At 41.1% G+C, this 20,384-nt stretch overlaps 2 protein-coding genes across 8 annotated transcripts; one reads left to right on the forward strand and one right to left on the reverse strand.

The window, feature by feature from the left end:
* The first annotated feature begins 8 nt into the window (after nucleotides 1–8).
* On the forward strand, nucleotides 9–5,116 carry zbtb33 (zinc finger and BTB domain containing 33). 2 transcript variants are annotated; one of them, XM_010896254.4, is made up of 2 exons: nucleotides 9–285; nucleotides 1,013–5,116. In XM_010896254.4, exon 2 carries the CDS (start codon nucleotides 1,015–1,017, stop codon nucleotides 2,938–2,940), a length of 1,926 nt encoding a protein of 641 aa, XP_010894556.2. In that variant the 5' UTR covers nucleotides 9–285; nucleotides 1,013–1,014; the 3' UTR covers nucleotides 2,941–5,116. The 2 variants fall into 2 exon arrangements, with proteins under 2 accessions (XP_010894556.2, XP_010894564.2); XM_010896262.4 differs by lacking the exon at nucleotides 9–285 and adding an exon at nucleotides 387–465.
* Nucleotides 5,117–6,947: 1,831 nt separating this feature from the next.
* Nucleotides 6,948–18,388, reverse strand: tmem255a (transmembrane protein 255A). 6 transcript variants are annotated; one of them, XM_020045691.2, is made up of 10 exons: nucleotides 18,076–18,388; nucleotides 16,920–17,062; nucleotides 15,593–15,655; nucleotides 13,273–13,362; nucleotides 10,816–10,887; nucleotides 10,535–10,623; nucleotides 9,946–10,017; nucleotides 9,361–9,529; nucleotides 8,822–8,971; nucleotides 6,948–8,148 (listed from the first exon to the last, which is right to left on the reverse strand). In XM_020045691.2, exons 1-10 carry the CDS (start codon nucleotides 18,125–18,127, stop codon nucleotides 8,005–8,007), a joined length of 1,044 nt encoding a protein of 347 aa, XP_019901250.1. In that variant the 5' UTR covers nucleotides 18,128–18,388; the 3' UTR covers nucleotides 6,948–8,004. The 6 variants fall into 6 exon arrangements, with proteins under 6 accessions (XP_019901250.1, XP_019901253.1, XP_010894577.1 ...); XM_020045694.3 differs by having other exon boundaries at nucleotides 16,920–16,972; nucleotides 18,076–18,387; XM_010896275.4 differs by having other exon boundaries at nucleotides 9,361–9,523; nucleotides 18,076–18,387.
* Between the last annotated feature and the right edge of the window lie 1,996 nt (nucleotides 18,389–20,384).

The following is a 20,384-nucleotide window of genomic DNA, read 5'->3' on the forward strand; positions in this document are numbered from 1 at the left end:
ATATTTTTTTTCCTGTACGCATATTTTAACAGTCACTCTAGCAATGTTGCTGGCGTCCATATTCTCAGTGTATTCTATATGATCTAATAGTATAAACTGCAGATTCACAACACGTCTTGCAGCTCTTCACTCAGAGTCGTGGCGACTCCTGTTGGCCATGCATGAACTAGCAGTAGTAGCAGGTCGTTCCGACAGTAACAAGGAGATTGACGTTTTGTTGTCTTCAGCCATCTCCTGATAATTATTTTGGAAAGAAAACATCAATCATAAGGCTTGGCGTTGCAGGTAAATAACAAATATTAGTTGTGGAAGCATAATTTTTGTTCTCATTCAATAATTTTCCATTCAAATTCAAATCAGCTGTTACCAAAAGGCCACATTCTGCCGCGAACCAGGAAGAACATCCGTACATGTACCCCTGCTAGAACAGCAAGCTAAGCTACACCGTTTTAATGTCTTAAATCAGTAATTATCCAGTCGCATTTCCATAATATGTGAAGGACTCTATTGTATATATGCTAGTCTATGCTACAGCAATCACACTTACCGTAATATGTACTTCAATAGCTTTTTCAGAAGGATTTGATTGGCATTCAATAGTAAATTGTGTATACCGGCCTTGTGTTAGTGAATGGCGTTAGGCTAACTAGCTAGATAGCATGCTATAAACAATGCCTTTTCGTTTTCGCTCACACTTACGAACTGGTTGTACCAACATTTTATTTTCAATTAGGGGTTTAGTTAGTTAGCTGTTAATGTAGTTTGCCAACCACATTCTTTGCAACTCAGTAGGATAACTTGTGGAACAGCTAACATAGTAACAGGTGACTCCCACCTGCCTGTTACAATGTTTTTATGCAGGATGAGGTTACGAAATCAAATTATGAAATTTTGTTTGCAATTTAGCTACTGATACTAGTGCAGACAATAACTGTCTGATCCGCCTAAGATAAAATAATATACAGACAGACTTTAGAATGAATGCGTTTGTTTACTTTTTTTCTTTCCACAGGGATGTCGGGCTTAAAGCTTATCTCTGCAACTGACACTCAGTATTCAGGAACATTGCTGAAGTCAATGGATCAACAGCGAAACAGTGGATTGTTCTGTGATGTCACCATAGTTATACAAGACCGCAAATTTCAAGCACATAAAAATATACTGTCGGCATCAAGTACTTACTTTCACCAACTCTTGTCAGTGGCTGGACAGGTTGTGGAATTAAATTTTGTCAAGGTGGAAATCTTTGAGGAGATCCTGAATTACATTTATAGTTCCAAGATTGTACGTGTTCGCTCTGATATGCTGGAAGAGCTCATCACCGCTGGGAAGACGTTGGGGGTGAAGTTCATTGCTAATCTAGGAGTACCGTTGTCGCAAGTCAAGGGCCTACCTGGTCTGTCCAAAGACACCGAAAACAATGACTTGAGCTCTGTGGATAAAAGCAGTGCGGAGCCAACAGGGATGATGCCCATAATCACAGAGTCCTTTTCATTGTCAGCAGAGGAGTTCAACCAGAACGAAAAAAGTGCAGACAATGAGAAGGACTCGGACGACGATGACATTATGTTTGTATCCAAAACCGATGCCGTTGACAAATGTAAGCCCTCTGAAATCATTGATTTGGACGGACCTGATACAGAGGAAGACTCAGTGAAGGAGCAGCAGGGAAACGCCGGTCCTGCTTTGATAACAGACCAAGAGAACACGGTCAAAATGTCTCCGCACCTTAAGAATTCCTCCCAGACACAGCAATCTCAGAGTCTTCAGAGCAGCACAACGGTGTCGCCCAAAACAAGCTCCAATATTCAGCCTCCACCCGCTAGAGTTTCCTTTTGCAGCTTGCCTGCCACACCGGCCAGAATTGTTACCCAAACCCCCGAAACTAACAGCACCTCCCTGCCCTCAGAAAACCAAGAGATAGTAGGGATACACAAGAAGCAGGTCACACTAACTCAAAGGGGCGACTTTAAAATCAAGCTCTCGGACGTCAGTTCGTGCGGGGGATTCATCAACGAGGCAGGCATCAACATTCCCCAAACGGCGGCAACAGCGAAAAAGACGATAACTTTAGACAAGGCATCCGAGATCGACTCGCTTTCTCCGGGCTGCAAGGTGTACGCGAACATCGGGGAGAACACGTATGACATTGTCCCAATGAAGGACGACCCCGGGGAGGGAGTTTCTAAAAACAGCAAAGGGGGAAAGCGGTCCCTTATGGCCACCCCTCTCCAACCTTTCAACACCTCTAAAATGGCCCAGGGCATCTCCAACAAGAAGAAAGCCAAAATGGAGCAGGAAGACCACTACGAGCTCATCATGGATGGGAAGACCTTCTTTGTGTGTGTGGTCTGCAAGCGTCCCTACGTCTGCCTGACGAGTCTCCGGCGCCACTTCAACACCCACTCCTGGGAGAAGAAGTACCCGTGCCACTACTGCGACAAGGTTTTCGCCCTGGCCGAGTACCGGACAAAACACGAGATCCACCACACGGGTGAGCGGCGGTACCAGTGCCTGCTGTGCAACGAGATGTTCCTCAACTACCAGCTGCTGTCGACTCACTGCAAGCAGGCGCACAACCAGGACCCGTCCGGTAGGAAACAGAAGGATGACACGGACAACAACTTGTACCGCCTGCTCCCGTGCAAAACAGTGCAGTTCAAGCCCTACTCGTACGAGACGGAGGACTCCAACTCTGGAGGGGTCCCCATTATCCAGGAAGATGGGAGCATCCAGCATGTTATCCCCGACAGAGGGCACCTGGCCAGCCCAGTACAATTACAATCCACCCAGGGTAAGATGTTGAACTGGGATGACATCTTTGTGGAGCCTGAAGCCCAGCCTCGACCGAGCCCTCATGTTCCCCGACCAGGTGGCCATCCCGCCCAACCCCCGCCAAGCTCGTTGGAATTTGAGTTTGTCATACCGGAGACGTACTGAACAGGGTGGCTAAGTGCTCTGTGATCTGTGCCTTTTAAGCGAGGGGTGGGTGGGGTGGGGGTTTGACGGGGGGTGTCCCCCATTTCTTTTTAAATGTTTTCTGGGTATGCGTCATGTTTGCTCCATGTTGTCTTTTTCAAATGTTTCAACAGTTGTTTTAAACTAGTTGCTTTGTAGGGAAATCATGTTTTAGCTGGCACACCCGGACTGTAGTGACTTTGTTCCTTCTCAAGCGCTTATCATTGTACTTTGTATTGTCTCATTGTATTTCCTCATACCTTTTTAATGGTAAACAATTATGAAGACTCTATGCTGATGCGGATTAATAGAAGGACCTAAATCTAGGCCTACGCATTTATTTATTGTTAGTACTGTGACCTAGGGTTTAACTTCTTTCATGAGATATTTTTTTATTGAGAGGCAGATTACATTATGCCTTTGAGAAGGTAGGATGTATAGTGATGCAGAATGGTAGCAGTTGGTGGGTTAAACAGGGATGGGATCTGGATGCAGAATATTGATGGAATTAATGGGTTTAATTTGTCTCAGTGAATGGACTCAATTGAGTAATGATACTCAAGTTATGCTTATTTTGGATATATGAATTCAGATACCAGCCCATTGTCCCGATACCATGCTTTACATAAATTATGTGGACTGATGGACATTTGTACTGTCCTTCATTTTCCCATCAGACTCTTATTGTTTCACAAGTGAAACAGGAAATGAGCACAACTGACTCATTTTTGCAGTGTTAATAATTATTTGTTGTTAATTTGAATTTTGCCCACTGTTGCAGGAAAGCAGTATTCCCACTTTGTAAGCACTCTTAATTGGTTTTGCAAAAGTATAATTTAAGATGTAATTATATTAATTAAATGTTTCAGTCCTTTCAACAAAAAAAAAAGTCAACTTACCTAATATGGTCAACTCTTTTGTTGCAACTTTCTTTTTTCTCTTTTCATATGCTGGCCATATTTTATCTTTCTCAAAATAATATTCTGGTAAGGATGTCAGAAGCAGCTTCCTTGTCTGTTAACAGATTGCCTACATGTGTACCATAGGAATCTTGTAACTTCGAACTATTTCCTTCTGATATTAAATGGCACCCTGTGTAGGTTTGTGCTGAAGAAAACTTTTCTTTTTCTCCGTGTCTTGTAAGTAAGTAGTTGAATTGCGTTGGACTGTAGAGAGCTAACATTACTTTTTATAGCTTCAACACGTCCTTCAATAAAGGCACTTCAGCTTTTATGGCTAAAAGAAACAGTTGTGTATCTTGTACATATTGTGCATCATGCCTTTATTTTAAAGTGTTTTTTACAAACTTATTAGGTCTTAGTGCTAAACTAAGGTTAATAAAGTAATTCAAAAAAGTTTTTTTCTTATTTCAAAGAATGGAAGAATTCTACAGAAGGAGGAATATACATTGTATTAGTATGTAATAAGATGTTGTTTAAAAACAAATGATATGCTATTTGTGAATGGCTTATTATTCAACACCAAATGAGTAGTTACATTTATTTCTTTGGTACTGTTTTGTGTAGAATTTTCTAAACAAGTGTTTCAAGTTTCTAAAATCCTAGTCAGACATGCATTAACAATTGCTTATTCATTCTGTTTGTAGACATCTTCACCAAAGCTATTACTGTAAAACGACTGGGCCATACTTTTGTGCATTTCAAAAAATAAGTCAGTGACATTGTGTCAGGTAATTGAATGCTACATTGTAGCTGATCTGTTTGGCACCTGTTAGCTGTATGCTAAAATCACCGGATGACAGGGATGGCAGTGATTATTTCCTGTAACAAATCAGCCAATCAAAAAGAGCAACATGCTTTTCTCCAAAAACCAATGACTCTTGGTAAGATACAGTAGTTTGAATTGGCCAGCAGAGGGCTCTAGCTTTAACGGCTTCATGCCCACTGGAGTCATACAAAAATGTATGGACTCACTCTAGTAACTTTGGATAAAAGTCTGATAAGCAAATGGCAATAACTAGGGTATTACAGTACTATATTGGCCAAAGCAATTTAGTTTAAACATGAAAAAGACCCCAGCAACTTTATTTTGGGTAAATGTTTACTGTAACACAAATGCATTTGTTATATACAATACATCTCTGAGCTTATCAATATTTGATGTATTTTTTCTATTACTCACTGAAGTAAAAACATGATTGTCATTATAATAGAACATAAGAGTACTGTATATATCCTTCTGTGTATGTTGCTACTTCACAGATGTACATTTTCATGATGTTGTTAAAAAAAAATAATATGCTGACAAACCAGTTAAACCATAGGTTACCCATGGTTAATTGATTACCTCAAAAGAGAAGTAAGATGTAGTAATAGTTAAATGTGAACATGAACACATATTGCAATATGAAACATTTTTAGATTTCATTGTTTCTTGGTGAAAACGTTGAACTTTGAGTTGTACTTTTGACAATTGAAAATGTGTTTTGGTTTGGATGATTTGTTTGGAGTATGTATAAAGAGTTGCGACAATTTACCACAAACTTCTAAAAAATAGCACCATAACAATAAAAACAAAAGATTTTGTCTTCATGTATGTAAGGGAAATGACAATGCAAAAGCATTTTGCACAAAAATGTCTTTAAATGGTAGGACAATCAATCCACTTAGTCTTTTTTTTGAAGTGCTGTTCAAAACAAGCAACACAGTGCATATGCTGCACTTTGCTCATAAGTTCTATTTTGTAAGACTCAACACATAAAGGTGTTCTTTATGAATTTTAACTTGTAATAACAGCTTATTACACCAATCAGCCATAACATTATGACCACTGACAGGTGGGGTGAATAACAGTGATAATCTCATTGTCATGGCACCTGTTAATGGGTGGGATGTATTAGGCAGCAAGTGAACATTCTGTCCTCAAAGTTGATGTATTAGAAACAGGGAAAATGGGCAAGTGTAAGGATCTGAGTGAGTGACCAAATTGTGATGGCTAGACGACTGGGTCAGAGCATCTCCAAAACTGCATCCCTTGTGGGGTGTTCCCGGTCTGCAGTGGTCAGAACCTATCAAAAGTGGTCCAAGGAAGGAAAAGTGGTGAACCGGCTACAGGGTTATGGGCTGCCAAGGCTCACAGATGCACGTGGGGAGTGAAGGCTGGCCTGTGTGGTCCAATCTAACAGACAAGCTACTGTAGCTCCGATTGCTGAAAAAGTTAACGCTGGTACAGATAGAAAGGTTTCAGAAACCACAGTGCATTGCAGTTTGTTGCATATGGGGCTGCATAGCCGCAGACCAGTCAGGGTGCCCATGCTCACCGGCAGAGGCAGTGTGATGCTTTGGGAAATGTTCTGCTGGGGAACCTTTGGTCCTGCCATTCATGTGGTTGTTATTTTGACACGTACCACCTACCTGAGCATTGTTGCAGACCATGTTCACCCTTTCAAGGCAACAGAATTCCCTGATGACACTGGCCTCTTTCAGCAGGATGATGTGCCCTGCCACAAAGCAAAAATGGTTCAGGAATAGTTTGAGGAACGTAAGTTCACGGTGTTGACTTGGCCTCTAAATTCCCCAGATCTCAATCCAATCGAGCATCTGTGGGATGTGCTTGACAAACAAGTCCGATCCATGGAGGCCCCACCTCGCGACTTAAAGGACTTTAAGGATCTGCTGCTAATGTCTTGGTGCCAGATAGCACAGCCCACCTTCAGAGGTCTAGTGGAGTCCATGCCTCGACGAGTCAGGGCTGTTTTGGCGGCAAAAGGGGGACATACACAATATTAGGCAGGTGGTCATAATGTAATGGCTGATCAGTATATGTTCCACCCAGAAAGAGACCAGTTTAGCAATGAGTCTCTCTGAAACATATCAAATACAGTACATAAAAACTGTTCGGAGGAATGGTTTGCATCGCAGATTTCCCCCAATCCACCTCTCAACAAACAGCCTTTCATAGCCCTGTTCACTATCTACATACAACCAAGAGAGATAGTGAGATAACCATCAATTGGGTGAACTGTAATCTAGGTTTTAATATCTTTATTTGTCAATGCACTAATAGAGAAATGGTTGTAGCTTTACATACATCCAAGCACCATTAACAGCTGATACCTTGTGGGCTGTGGTGATGACAATGTACAATAAATGACAGACTTTCACATTAAAAGTGCTTTTAGGCCTAAAAGAAAATGGCTTTAACTGGGACTTGAACTTCTCTGTACAGTTCTCTGTGACCTATAGCTGCCCCAAAATAAATCAGTGTTAACACTGGCCAGCATGAGATTACCAAGGAATATCAGTCGTAAATGACAAGAACCATTTCCACACCACAACACTGATGTCATGCCACTTGAGAAAAGGCAATGCAAAAAAACAAGGACCAATCACAGTGCCAGTTCGGACATGAAGCATTCATATTATACCGAGTTAGGAAGAGAGAGAACAACGAAGGTGTGAGTTGGGGAGAGGTGAAGACATTTTCCAAAGCTTTACAACTGTTCAGGAGAACTGGTGCGAACGTGGCGAGTCTTTAGACCGGCCTGGAAACGTACTGCTTCTGATACACAGCCAGTCCACACTCTCTCACCCCTTTCCCCTTGGCCACACCCTTCAATGTTTGCAGATCTGTATGGTACGTCAGGATGTATTCCGCCCACCCGCCACACTGCGTACACGTCTCTGGAGCCCTGAGAAATGTCAACATAGAAGAGACGCCACGGAGAAGAGGTAGCGAGCAAATTGCACCGACTGAGAGCGTCCGCCAGGGGCGTGGCACCTGCTTTACCCACCCACTCTGTCTGACTTCTAACAGGCTGTATTTATTGAGAGATGGGTAAAACCTCATTGCCCGCCCATGACGAATGGCGCTAGCTTCTTAGCCGCGATCCATGCCCTTCCGCTAACCCTTTGTCTCCTTAGACGACTGCTCAGGAACGGTTCACAGTGACAGATTCAACAGCACCTCGTGTTCAAACTGACATTCAAGACCAGCTAGCGCCCAGTCAACTGCCATTGTTGCTAATGTCAAAGTGGAGAGGGTGATGGCTGGCCGTCCGGTTTTCTCCCGGGCCCTGACACCCTCTTAGGGGCTGTATGGTGGAGGCCTCTCGTCAGGGTGGAAGGTTGAAGAGTAACGGGGGGGAACCAGGGTGGGCCACATGTGGCTGGCCCCTGACTGGGAGTCATCGGACAGTCCAGAGGAATCAGGGAACATCATGCTGGAGCCCTGAAGAGACGGGAAGGGGAACCTGGTTAAAACTACACAGGCAACTTGAGTTTGTATGGGAAGAATCTTGATCTTGAAACATACTGGCTCAACCAGAGTTTCCACGCTTGTTTCTGGTTGACATGAATGTGTGATATCAAGAGTTTGATTTAAACAAACAAAAACACCTATTTTTTTAGTAACTCAACCTTTATTTTTCTGTTATTTTAATTGAGATAAAAAAAACTGTCCAAACTGGCAGTGCAGATTACATTTTCTTTTTCTAAACATAAGCATGAAGCACCTATTTAAAACATCAGGTTACACACTGAGAAGGTGTGGTGACACTAGTGGTCAAAATATTGACAGCCCCCCACACCACAGTTTTAATTTCAAAATTCCAATAATTTTGGAGAAAAGCTCCTGTAATTGAATGCCCATTTTTGGAACGCCCTCAACTATGCGCGTGCATTAGGAACAGTGAATGTGAATATGAGTCTAGGCGAAAGTTAGCATTTGTCTGCTGGACAGTGTGTGTATACGGATAATACAGGAGCTCTGTGTCAGTAAGGCCTTATAAATTAAGACTTAAAAAGGATTTAGACTCCGATGGAGAGTTTGGTTTCATTGAGGTTTTTACAAAATGCAGTAATTCCTGTTTTTCCGTCTTGTGTGTTATGGCTAGGTGAATTACCTGGGTGTCACGGGCCGTGTAGGGCGGTAGGCAGGGGGCAGTGTTGTAGTAGGAGTTGAAGGAAGAGGTGCTGCGAGCTGCTGGCACCGAAGGGACAGAAGTTGCTGGGAGGGGCTCGGATTCACAGGAATCAGGGGTAAGCATGGGTGTCTGTCCAAAGCACCATTGCATTAGATTTACCAGAACTGGATACACTCAGTTTTTTCATTTTGTGAAGAAAATACAGTAGATCAATGCTTACAATAATTCATTTATCACTTTTTCCAGCATTTCTATGTTTTGTTTACAGCTACATATATAGCAGAGTTTTGTTTGTGTGAAAAAGCAGTGGGATAGATTTAAACCCATAATGCATCAGTACATATTCACCGGAGAAACGTTGGACAAACATGGGGCGCACCCTTCAACTTTAAATAACGGTGATTAATTTTTTAAATATTAGTCCATTACATTCTATACAAACAGTCTGATCTGAATTAGATTTATGCTCTAATAAATGGATAGGCCTACCACTCAACTTGACCTAGCGATCCTCTTACCATGTCCTTGAAGCCTCCCAGCACGGCAGCGGTGATGATGCCCAGGAACAGAGCGATGATGTTGAGGATGGTGACTGACCAAAGCAGATGGTAAAGGTGCACCACGTCCTCGCAGCTCCCTACCTCCGTGTACTCGTGGTAGCCCCCCATCAGCTCAATGCGGCTGGGCCAGTGGGTAGGAGAGGCGGATGGGCGAGACAGAGAAGAGTGCGTACAAATGTGAGATGAGAAAAGCTTTCGAGAAATTAAGCTTCAGAGACATGTATGTATTCCACATTAGTTGTGTACTTATTTAACAGGAAATGACAGGCAGGCGTAACATGAAACGCAACTTAATGTAAATACACAAATATAAGCGGCCCTTTCGCTGTATGACGGATGACCATTTTCGGTACGGTTAGAATCAGGAACTAGCTACTGAATCGAAAGAGTGGTGAGAGGGTAGGAGAGGGGTATGACTGGTCGATCATGCAGGATTGATGGTAGGTTACAAGCACAATGACTTCTATACAGATATTCATTCAAAAGAACAGAAAATAAAAAAGGGTTCAACACGACACTCAAGCTGCTAAAAAAGTGACCTACTTCAAAATCATGGATGTTTTCCTAAACTTTTTCAAAACATCTTTATTTGCATGTCCCAAAAGAGGATGTTCTCTGAAACGTAAGTAAAAGAAAAAGGTTGACAAAATGTCCTTTTTCAATAGATAACTGAAGGCTCAGTATAATAAAAAATTTGATTTTCCTGTATATTGTGAAAAGAATTGTCCTTACAATGTAATAAAGACTCCTGATAAAGTCCACCTGTTGGAATAGAATTCTTGCCTGTCTGGTGACATCACAAGGTGGTAAAATAGTTTATAGACCAATAACAAAGATAGCTGCAAATCTCTCTGCCAAGAAAAGCTTGTCTGGCGCTGCCCGCTCAGACCACTCCTAGCCCTAGCAAAATCCTTACCAGAGAGCAGACATTTTCTGATATTAAAACCTCTACATTGGACCGTTAAACCACACAAGGGTACACATTTAAGGCCTACAAGGAAACCCTGAAGCTAAGCAAACAATAAGATGAGTCTAGCAGCCCCTCAGGCATAACCTGCTTCTAAAGCAGCCAAACCATAATGTAATAATCCTGGATATCCAGTAACTTGTGAAGAAGGCTCAGCAAACTCACTTGCCACAGTTGTAGAGGTCACAGCAGTAGCAAGTGTTGGATTTCACACGTAGGCTACAGGTGGCACGGGACGCTGTCTGGCAGTGAACCTGGATTTCAGACAGTTAGTATTACCGCACAGTTGTGGACACAGGACGTGCTCTATGAACGTTTAACTCTAACACCATGCTTAAGTAGCTTTAAGGCAACCGTACGACCGGGGGGCAACGTTCACGCAACGCTATGGCGAAGCACGCCGATATGAGGAAAAGATTCATCAGAAAGTAAGCTTGCTCACTCACGTCTTCATAACCCACTGAAGATTTTGTACTGGCATAGAAACCACAGCGCCCGGCATAGTAGGGCCTGAGGTCCTGAGGCAGAGCATATCATAATCATACACACAGTTGATCTACTGGTTTGGTTTTAACACACCAGAACGGAAGAAACAACAGCATCAACCTCACCAGCTGAAAACGCAGCATCAACACAATATGCAAATTTACCTTATATACAGTAGTTACTCAATAATTAAGCAATAAGGTATATGGCCAATATACTGATGGCTGTGTTATAAGGCCTGGATACAGCCTACAGTGTGGTATATTGGCAATCTGGTATAAACTGGTGATCAATGCAATTAGAACAGTACAAGTTATGTTTTGGCATACCTGCAATACACAATGTCTTATAAACCGCGGGAGTTGAATCCCGTGGTGTATGAGACTGCTTACCACGGCTATGATATCACATCACCTTTTGTTGCTCTAATTGTGTCTGTAACCAATTTATAGGAGCAATAAGGCATCTTAGGGCTTTGTGATATATTGCCACTATACCACGGCTATGCGCTGTGTCCAGGCACTCCATGATGCGCCGTGCCTAAGGACAGTTCTTATCCGTGGTATATGGCTAACATACAGTGGATATAATGTCTACACACCCCTGTTAAATTGCCAGGTTCTTGTGATGTTAAAGAATGAGACAAAGATAAATCATGTCAGAACTTTTTCCACCTTTAATGTGACCTATAATAACAATTCAACTGAAAAACAAACTGAAATCTTTGAGGGGGGAAAATAAATAACTCCCAATAACCTGGTTGCATAAGTGTTCACACCCTTAAACTAATACTTTGTTGAATCACCTTTTGATTTTATTACATCACTCATTCTTTTTGGGTAGGAGTCTATTAGCATGGCACATCTTGACATGGCAATACTTGCCCACTCTTCTTTGCAAAAGCGCTCCAAATCTGTCAGATTGCGAGGTCATCTCCTGTGCACAGTGCTCTTCAGATCACCCCACAGATATTCAATTGGATTCAGGTCTGGGCTCTGGCTGGGCCATTCCAAAACATTAATCTTCTTCTGGTGAAGCCATGCTTTTGTGGATTTGGATGTCTGCTTTGGGTCGTTGTCGTGCTGAAAGGTGAGCTTCCTTTTCATTTTCAGCCAGAAGGTTTTGTGCCAAAATTGCCTGTTATTTGGAACTGTTCATAATTCCCTCCACCATGACTAAGGCCCCAATTCCAGCTGAAGAAAAACAGCCCCAAAAGCATGATGCTGCCACCACCATGCTTCACTGTGGGTATGGTGTTCTTGGGGTGATGTGCAGTGTTGTTTTTGCGCCAAACATACATTTTGGATTTATGGCCAAAAAGTTCAACTTTGGTTTCATCAGACCATAACACATTTTCCCACGTGCTTTGGGGGACTTGATGTTTGTTATTGCAAACTTCATCCGGGCTTGGATGTTTTTCTTTGTAGGAAAAGGCTTCCGTCTTGCCACCCTACCCCATAGCTCATTCATATGAAGAATACGGGAGATTGTTGTCACATGTAGCACACAGCCTGTACTTACCAGACATTTTTGCAGTTCCTTTGCTATAGGCCTCTTGGAAGCCTCCCTGACCAGTTTTCTTCTTTTCTTTTCATCAACTTTGGAGGGATGTCCACTTCTTGGTAATATTTTTTCCACTTAATGAAGACTGTCTTCACTGTGTTCCATGGTATATCTAATGCTTCGGAAATTATTTTGTACCCTTCTCCTGACTGATATCTTTCAACAAAGAGATCCCTCTGATGCTTTGGAAGCTCTTTGCGGACCATGGCTTTTGCCCTGAGATGCAACTAAGGAAATGTCAGGAAAATCCTACTAGAAAAGCTGAACTTTATTTGTGATTAATTAGAGTCACTTTAAATTATGGCAGGAGTGTAAGGACTTCTATTTAACATGAGTTTGAATGTGATTGGTTGATTCTGAACACAGCCACATGCCCAGTTATAAGAGGGTGTGCACACTTATGCAACCAGGTTATTGTAAGGTTTTTATTTTTCATTTTCCCCCTCGAAGATTTCAGTTTGTTTTTCAATTGAATTGTTCACATTATAGGTCACATTAAAAGTGGGAAAAGTTCTGACTTGATTTATCTTTGTCTCATTCTTTTATATCACAAAAACCTGGCATTTTAACAGGGGTGTGTAGACTTTTTATATCCACTGTACCACAGCTAAGAACTGTTCTTAGGCCTTATTGCTTACAAATACTACAGCTACCCGACAATTGGCATTCAGGGTCCAAAAAACCCATTTTATAATAAATATTTATATAATGTTCACATTTTCTATTACATTAATGGTATGGTTAATGTGTAATTTCAACAAAACATAGAATCTTCACATGACATAGGACCTGTCCCACTACTGTACGTGTTGTACTTTTGCGGCTCATTCACCAGGCTTGTTATCGGCACTCACAATGTGTCTAGTGGCAAACACGCCGTCCACAATAGCACAGCAGAAGGCAGCCACCACTCCGAAACTGATGAACACAATGGACGCCACCAGCTGTAGGGGATGAAAAGTGTGACGAGATATTGTTATCCATTCAGACCTTGGTTTAAATCACAGTAACTTTCTTTAGCCTTTCTTCATGAAGCTACCTCAGGGAAGATAATCTTGTGCCAAGAATAAAAATACTGCATTGGTTTTTGTGCATCAAATGTTGTACAAATGCATCAAGTGTTGTCAAATGTCTGTACCGAGTACAATGCCTGCAACTTCTAATACAGTTGTGACCAAAGGTATTGGCACCCTTGCACTTCCTTCAAATAACTCAGTCTCCAAAAGAATCTCTCCACAGGGTTTCAATGGAATTTAGTTCTAGGTTCATTGCTGGCCACATCAGAACAGTCCAGAATTTTGAACTTTGAACCGTTCCTGGGTGTGTTTTAAAGAATGTTTTCGGTAACTGTCTTTCAGTTAGACCCATAACCTTAGACAGGGACCCAACTTTATGACAACCTCAAAAATGCCTTCTCCTGATTGTATGATACTATGCACCCATTCAAAGCACCCAGTGCCAGAGGCAGCAAAGCAACCCCAAGTTGGTGACAAATTATGTGAGTTGAAACTGAAACTGACGGTCAGCTTATATCTGTGGGGCAGTTGATCAGTGGTTTTTCCTTCGCTGTCATCTCTCATTAAGGTGTCTCTTGTGACTAGGTTGGCCAGAGTGGCAAAGGCCTTTGACATCTTGATACCATTAGGTACAGTGGAACTGGAACATCAAGGTCTCTGGAGATGGACTTGTAGATTATTACCAACTACTTCTACAAGGTTTTAGGATTACTTTGTGGAATAAGCTAAGAGTTAGTAAATTATATTCATTTTGGGGTTTTTCTCAACTGCAAACTAAAGAAATACATACGTGGGTACCAATCAACTTATTAATTTGCTAGAATAAACGGTACATCATTATGTACAAGTGTGCCTCTAGTATTTTTGGCCACAACTGTAAGTATGTGTTTGTGTACTCCTAAATAACGATGTGAGGAAAGACACTTGTATGCTTGCGGCCAGTCCAGGGTGTGTCTGTGTGAGTAGGCAGTGATAAAGTGCTCTGTCATCTCCGTCCCCTGGTGCCTGGTCCAAATCTGGCACAGCGCCCAGATCTTTTCAAGCACTGCTACCCTCACCCTCAAGTCTCTTTCCTTTCACTTCTCAAAGACAGACAGCACATATTCAATTATACATCCCCCAAGACTGTCTTCAGCCACCAGCAACTGCAGAGGCTTGTGTCTGAGGCAAGATTATGTCAATGGAAAAATTTATTATTTAATTTATGCTAATAATAAATCCCATTTTTTCACATTGAGCCCCCACCTCAGTTCATTGCTGTAGGGGTGAATTAGATGTTTGTGATTTACTGTCAGCCATTACCTGCTTGGCCAGACCCCCTACAGCTGCTGTGTGTAAAGGTGGTGTCACGTTACTCATTCATTTTTCACTTCTACGACTGGCTACGCCCGTGGTGCCACAACATGAGTGTTGTCTGCAGTTCTGCAATGTCCTCACTGTACATTCCAGCATGAACATCCATCTTTCTCTCCTTACGCACATCTATTCTGGGTTGTATCTTTCAAGAAGCATTGGTGTACATGTTCTGAGTAAACCCTGCCAAAATAACCCTGGGGAGACATCTGTGAAATGTTGCCAGAGAATGTCAATGTGTTTGTGTACCCATTTCACAAAACTACAATTTAAGTGCCTATAGAAAATGTACAACCCCTTTGGGATTTTTTTTTCATGTATATAAATGAACTAGACTCCCTACACTACACTTTGTTAATAATGCTATCATTAATGAAATTATATGCTGAAAATACATTACTTAAATATAATATATCAAGGCACCACCCCTATTGTAATAGCTATCCTAAATTAGCTCAGGAGTAACCAATCACCCACAAAAAAGTTATTTGGCCGCCACCTTTGTGAAATTGGAGTGATTTACATTAAATTCCACAAGTTTTTGTAGGTACCCTCTGTAGGTAGTGAATTGCAATGCAAACCCTCAACCATGATCACTGAGGAGCTCCCACAAGAATTACAAGTCAATGTTGAGGAATAACTGATGAGGCGATGAAAATAATTTAAAGAAAATCCATTGGAATACAGTCAAAAGACAGTGATTAAGAAACTAAATATGTACGGCTTCACCAGGAACCTGAGTTTGCAGAGTATGTCTGTAGTGCAGAAACTGTTACTGACACTCAGGCATAGCGTCATTCCTTACCATTTGCCTCTTATTTTCTATCAAATGGGCTCCAATGATTCCGAGAAACGAGCCAAAGCCCAGCTGAAACAAGAACAAGTTGTTTTTAGGACAACAGTTAAATTTGGGCTTAATGGGTAATACCAGACAAGTAATAAAATAAGAATTACTACACATAAACAGCAAATGAAACACTGAACTTCACTTATTCTATTCATTCAGACCCAGAATTGACCCAAAATGATCTAAATCATATTTTCCCTGGTAATAATCAGTCCCAATTATTGTAAGAGAAAATGGCCCTGTTCAGATATATTGGAAGTGCATTCTTCCTTCCGTGTTTCCATGAGGTAAGACAGGTGCCCAAGATGACAAAGAAACTCTGGCATCAATCAAACTAATTAGGATCCCATTCAGACTATCCTATTACAACCAGGAGGTAAACAAAGATGCATTTCTAAAGTATTCAGACAGGAGCCTGTACCTATGATGGGTGGTGTTCATCCCCAGGTAATCTGCAGGTAGTCAAACCACAAACAGTCCAAGTTCTATTAATAGAAGTCTGACGTTTTCTAACTCTAGTCATACTGTAGATTCTTCAATACCTAGCCTATTCTAGTATCTGAAATTTGATTCACAAGTCCTTCATATAAATGACCATAGATTATGTATTATTAGAAATGCCCAGTCATCCTGCATATTCTGTACAAACAACACAACAGAATACATTTTTAGGGAGCTTTTTGTTTGTAACTTGTTATAAGTATGGACCCGGTAGTCCAGCAGCCCATTTTAGAAGAGCTGAGCAGCTCCTTACCTGAATCACACTTTTTCCCTCACTGGACAAAGGAGTACATGTTAATTTCCAGGTGCATGTCCTCGAGCATACGTTGGATAGAATAGAACACAGTACAACGGCCTCTGCAAGTCGAACTCTGCATTCCATCGGTAAGGAATGTACGTCGAGTGCACCAAAAAACCTTGCATGGCGACTCAAAACGAATCAAAATCTCCCCACTGTTCCCAAATAACGCGGCTCCAGTAATCGTCCTCTATTAATATGAATGCGTTGGCCGGTTGAGCTGCACTGATACATCCAAAAAAGCATGAAAGCCAACGCTGAAGACTAACATATGAACATGAGTATGGAGTCTTTGGCTTTTAGATTATTATTTTTTGAATAGCAGATGCATACCGGTTGCACTGTTCGGGAATTTGGGTAATGTGGGTGTTAGGAATACATTCCCCGCGGACGGTGAACGGCAAGTAGCTATTTCACAATAGGCCTGTCTCTGTGTCTGGGCTATGATTTTGGCTTAACAGGGAAAGATATTCGACTTTTACTTACAATTACTCCTGGGTAGTAGCCCCCGACTGTAATGTTTTGTGTCCTGGTGGTGGCTGCCAACCCAAAGATAAGGATAAGCATGGACACAATGAGCAACATCACCGTGACCACGATGGATTTCTTTTTCCTCCTCTTAAATGATCCTGGAAGACATTCACATTGTTATGATGACCCATAACGAAAAAAACAACCCTGAATATCAGCCTATCATATGAAAACCAACCATGAATATCAGCCTATCATATGAAATGATAAATGTAATGGACAGAAAAAACAGGGACTTGTGAGGGACGTTTAAAAAACCAGTGGCTGAAATTATACAAAAAACTCTGGGTGGTCCCTTTAACGTTATCTAGTGATCTACATGTAAACAAGCATGGTTGCCTCATCAAGCACTGCCTTACCAGGCCCAAGGTGTAGTTTTTTTTACTGGGATCCTACAGATGCAACATCCCGTCTTATTATATTTTAAGGATAAAACGTTTTATTTTTTAAGAAAATCAATAAAAATGCATCATAAGCTTAGTTCGACTTAATATCGTATTTCTTCAGAAACCAAACAAACAGGCTGAACTCGTTTAACTACAATGTTTGCTAACAAAGCACATCTTAAAAAAAACACATAACACATTTTTAACAGTTTTAAAAAAAACTTGATTATACACGGTAATAACTACCATGTAAGAAGCACAATGTAACCGTGACGAGGATTTCTGAATGACAGATTAATTTAAATTAAATTAATAGTATCTTATTTTTCTTTCTAACACTGTACGTAGCATTGCTCCCAACACAGGGACATAGCCGGCCCAGAGCACCGAGCGAGAAAGTAAAGTAATTATCTAGCTGATGGCTACAGTGATGGTTTCCACATATGAATCAAGCCCCGCCCTATTGTGTCAAACACATTTCGCAGCAAGTAGTGTATAACATAAACCACATATCATAAAAACATAATCGCCTCATCAAATTATAGTCTACCTGGCTTTAGAAGTTTTACATTAACAGTCATGCAGTTTACTAGGCAATGGGCTACAGGCAAACATATTGCGGTTGCCCATCAGGACAGCAGCACAACATTGCGCTTATATTTAACCTAGTAGCCTAGCCTATATATGTTTGCTGCAACCACGCCATTGACCTTGCGCACACATACCCATAGGAGTTTCTGTCAGAATTATTCCGGGTTGGTTCTGCACGAGAGGCATTTTGTAATCGCAGGAGCTGATCTAGGCTACGCCCGTGGAATTATGAATAACGGTTAAAAACGAGATACTTGATAAGCGGGAAAAAAAATGTGTTTAATACTATAATGAGCTAAAGCAGGCGTTATATTTGATTGCAGTAGCATTCTCTAGCAGACGTCCCCGCGCCGCTACAGTGCTTCGCTGTTGTAGGCTACATCTGCGTCTATTGACATATCCTCTCTACACTGTTTTCATCGGTTTTGAACAGCCGAGCGTCAATAGCCAGTATAGGTTAACATTTTTGCGCATGCACCACCTTTCAATCACAGGAACAGAGCAGTCACAATGACGACAATAACACATTAAATATTATTTATTATTGAATTACCTGAACAAGTTAGTCCTAGTTTAAGCGCTATTCAATCAAACCCGCATTTACACGGTATTTATTTATTTAGTTTTCAGACATATTTACAGACTTCGGGCTACAGTCTTGGTAACTGTAACACGAAAGAAAAGCATTAATACTCCAGTTACGCACTTATAGATCGCTTTTCGAAGCTGTTTATAGGTATTTAATGAATATTTTAAATAGGCCAAGACAATTCCGATGCATTAAAATGAAAATAAAACTGTCAATTAATGTTTCCTTCATGCTTTTTAAACCAGTTATTGTTATGATACAGTACCTGATTGCCACTTTCACGCAATAAATGTATAATGCATTTCACTGAGGACTGATGTCTGAGCGCCACCCAATGTCAAAACTGAAAATAACCTGTTTGCCATCAATTCAGTCAAGGTGATAATAATGAATCATTTTTCATTTGTTTTCTTCTTTCATTCTTTTGTTTTACAATGGTTGCAATAAAATTTATTTTTTTTCGTGTGCCTACCCAGACTTTCACCTAATTATCATAAATAAACCTGTAAGCACCTGTTACATGCTAATTGACACATAATATAGTATTTTAAAAATAAACAACCGATTAAAGGAAATTAGAATAATATAAACTATTGTGTAACTAGGTATAGGCCTCTCAAAAAAAGGCTCCATAAAGGTTCTGCGGCTGTCTCTTTCGTGTTCGATGAGGCACCGTTTTGTTTCTAAGTAGGGGAGACCGGGGATAGTTGTAACATTTTGTACATTTCTGTCTGTGCATTCAAAATTGTATACAAATGAGTTACATATGTCAGCTATTAGATGGCATAGCTATTATATCTGTAACACAAACAAAAAATGTGTGGTTCAGTCTCAAACACAATGAGTGAAATGTTACACTTCACCCCATAGCCTGGGTCAGTTGTTTCTTTCCTTTTAAAAATGGTTGTGTCTGCCACAGGGTGCTACTTAAATTGTGCATGTGCAGAGTGAATCAAGTGATTCGTAACTTGTTCCTGATTAGAGAAATTGGAAGTGTTTCAACCAACCCGTGTGACATGCTATTAGATGGCATAGCTATTATATCTGTAACACAAACAAAAAATGTGTGGTTCAGTCAAAAAACACAATGAGTGAAATGTTACACTTCACCCCATAGCCTGGGTCAGTTGTTTTTTTCCTTTTAAAAATGGTTGTGTCTGCCACAGGGTGCTACTTAAATTGTGCATGTGCAGAGTGAATCAAGTGATTCGTAACTTGTTCCTGATTAGAGAAATTGGAAGTGTTTCAACCAACCCGTGTGACATACATCCCCGGTCTCCCCTACAATCCGTTAAGGTTCCATACAGCACACAGTTTCTATCTGGAACCCAAAATGCTTCTTCTTGGAAGGCAAAACGATTATACATGGAACCATGTAAATGGTTCCCCTGCAGGGACAGCCAAAGCAATCGTTTTTTGTGTAGTCCTAATATAGGCAAAGTTTAAAAAATAAATTAGCTATACATCTTAGGACTGTGTGCGTCCTATGAGAACTCCCTCACAAATAACAAAATCACAAATGTTAGAGTATAGATTTTTCCATGACGACGTCTCTCCTAAAAAGAAGGGAAAAAAGCCAGTTCATGGGCCAAAAGATCCGGGACGTGACTGGAATGCAGATAGCCTTTTGGTGATGAGGACTACTTGAACTTCGCAGAACGACATCTTACGGTGCTCATTCAAAGATACAGAAACATGCATGCGTGGAGCATGACGGACTATAAGTTACAATATTCGATTTTGTAAGCAAGCAATAGCAATTTAAAAAGGACAACATATACTATTTTGTTAAGACCCCAGTTCTGCAACTTTATTAACGAAACCGTGTGACAGCATGTTGGAAATAATACAGGA

This window comes from Esox lucius, chromosome 4 (genome assembly GCF_011004845.1).
Source record: "Esox lucius isolate fEsoLuc1 chromosome 4, fEsoLuc1.pri, whole genome shotgun sequence".
Classification (NCBI taxonomy): domain Eukaryota; kingdom Metazoa; phylum Chordata; class Actinopteri; order Esociformes; family Esocidae; genus Esox; species Esox lucius.

What these genes read in the sequence shown, in the direction of transcription:
- tmem255a (XM_020045691.2), bottom strand. Translation starts at nt 18,127, where the DNA reads ATGCCTCTCGTGCAGAACCAACCCGGAATAATTCTGACAGAAACTCCT. An exon ending in TCTGACAGAAACTCCTATGG is followed by an intron (nt 17,063 to 18,075) that starts GTATGTGTGCGC and finishes AATGTCTTCCAG; the next exon opens with GATCATTTAAGAGGAGGAAA. An exon ending in AAAACATCCATGATTTTGAA is followed by an intron (nt 9,530 to 9,945) that starts GTAGGTCACTTT and finishes TCCTACCCACTG; the next exon opens with GCCCAGCCGCATTGAGCTGA.
- zbtb33 (XM_010896254.4), top strand. Translation starts at nt 1,015, where the DNA reads ATGTCGGGCTTAAAGCTTATCTCTGCAACTGACACTCAGTATTCAGGA.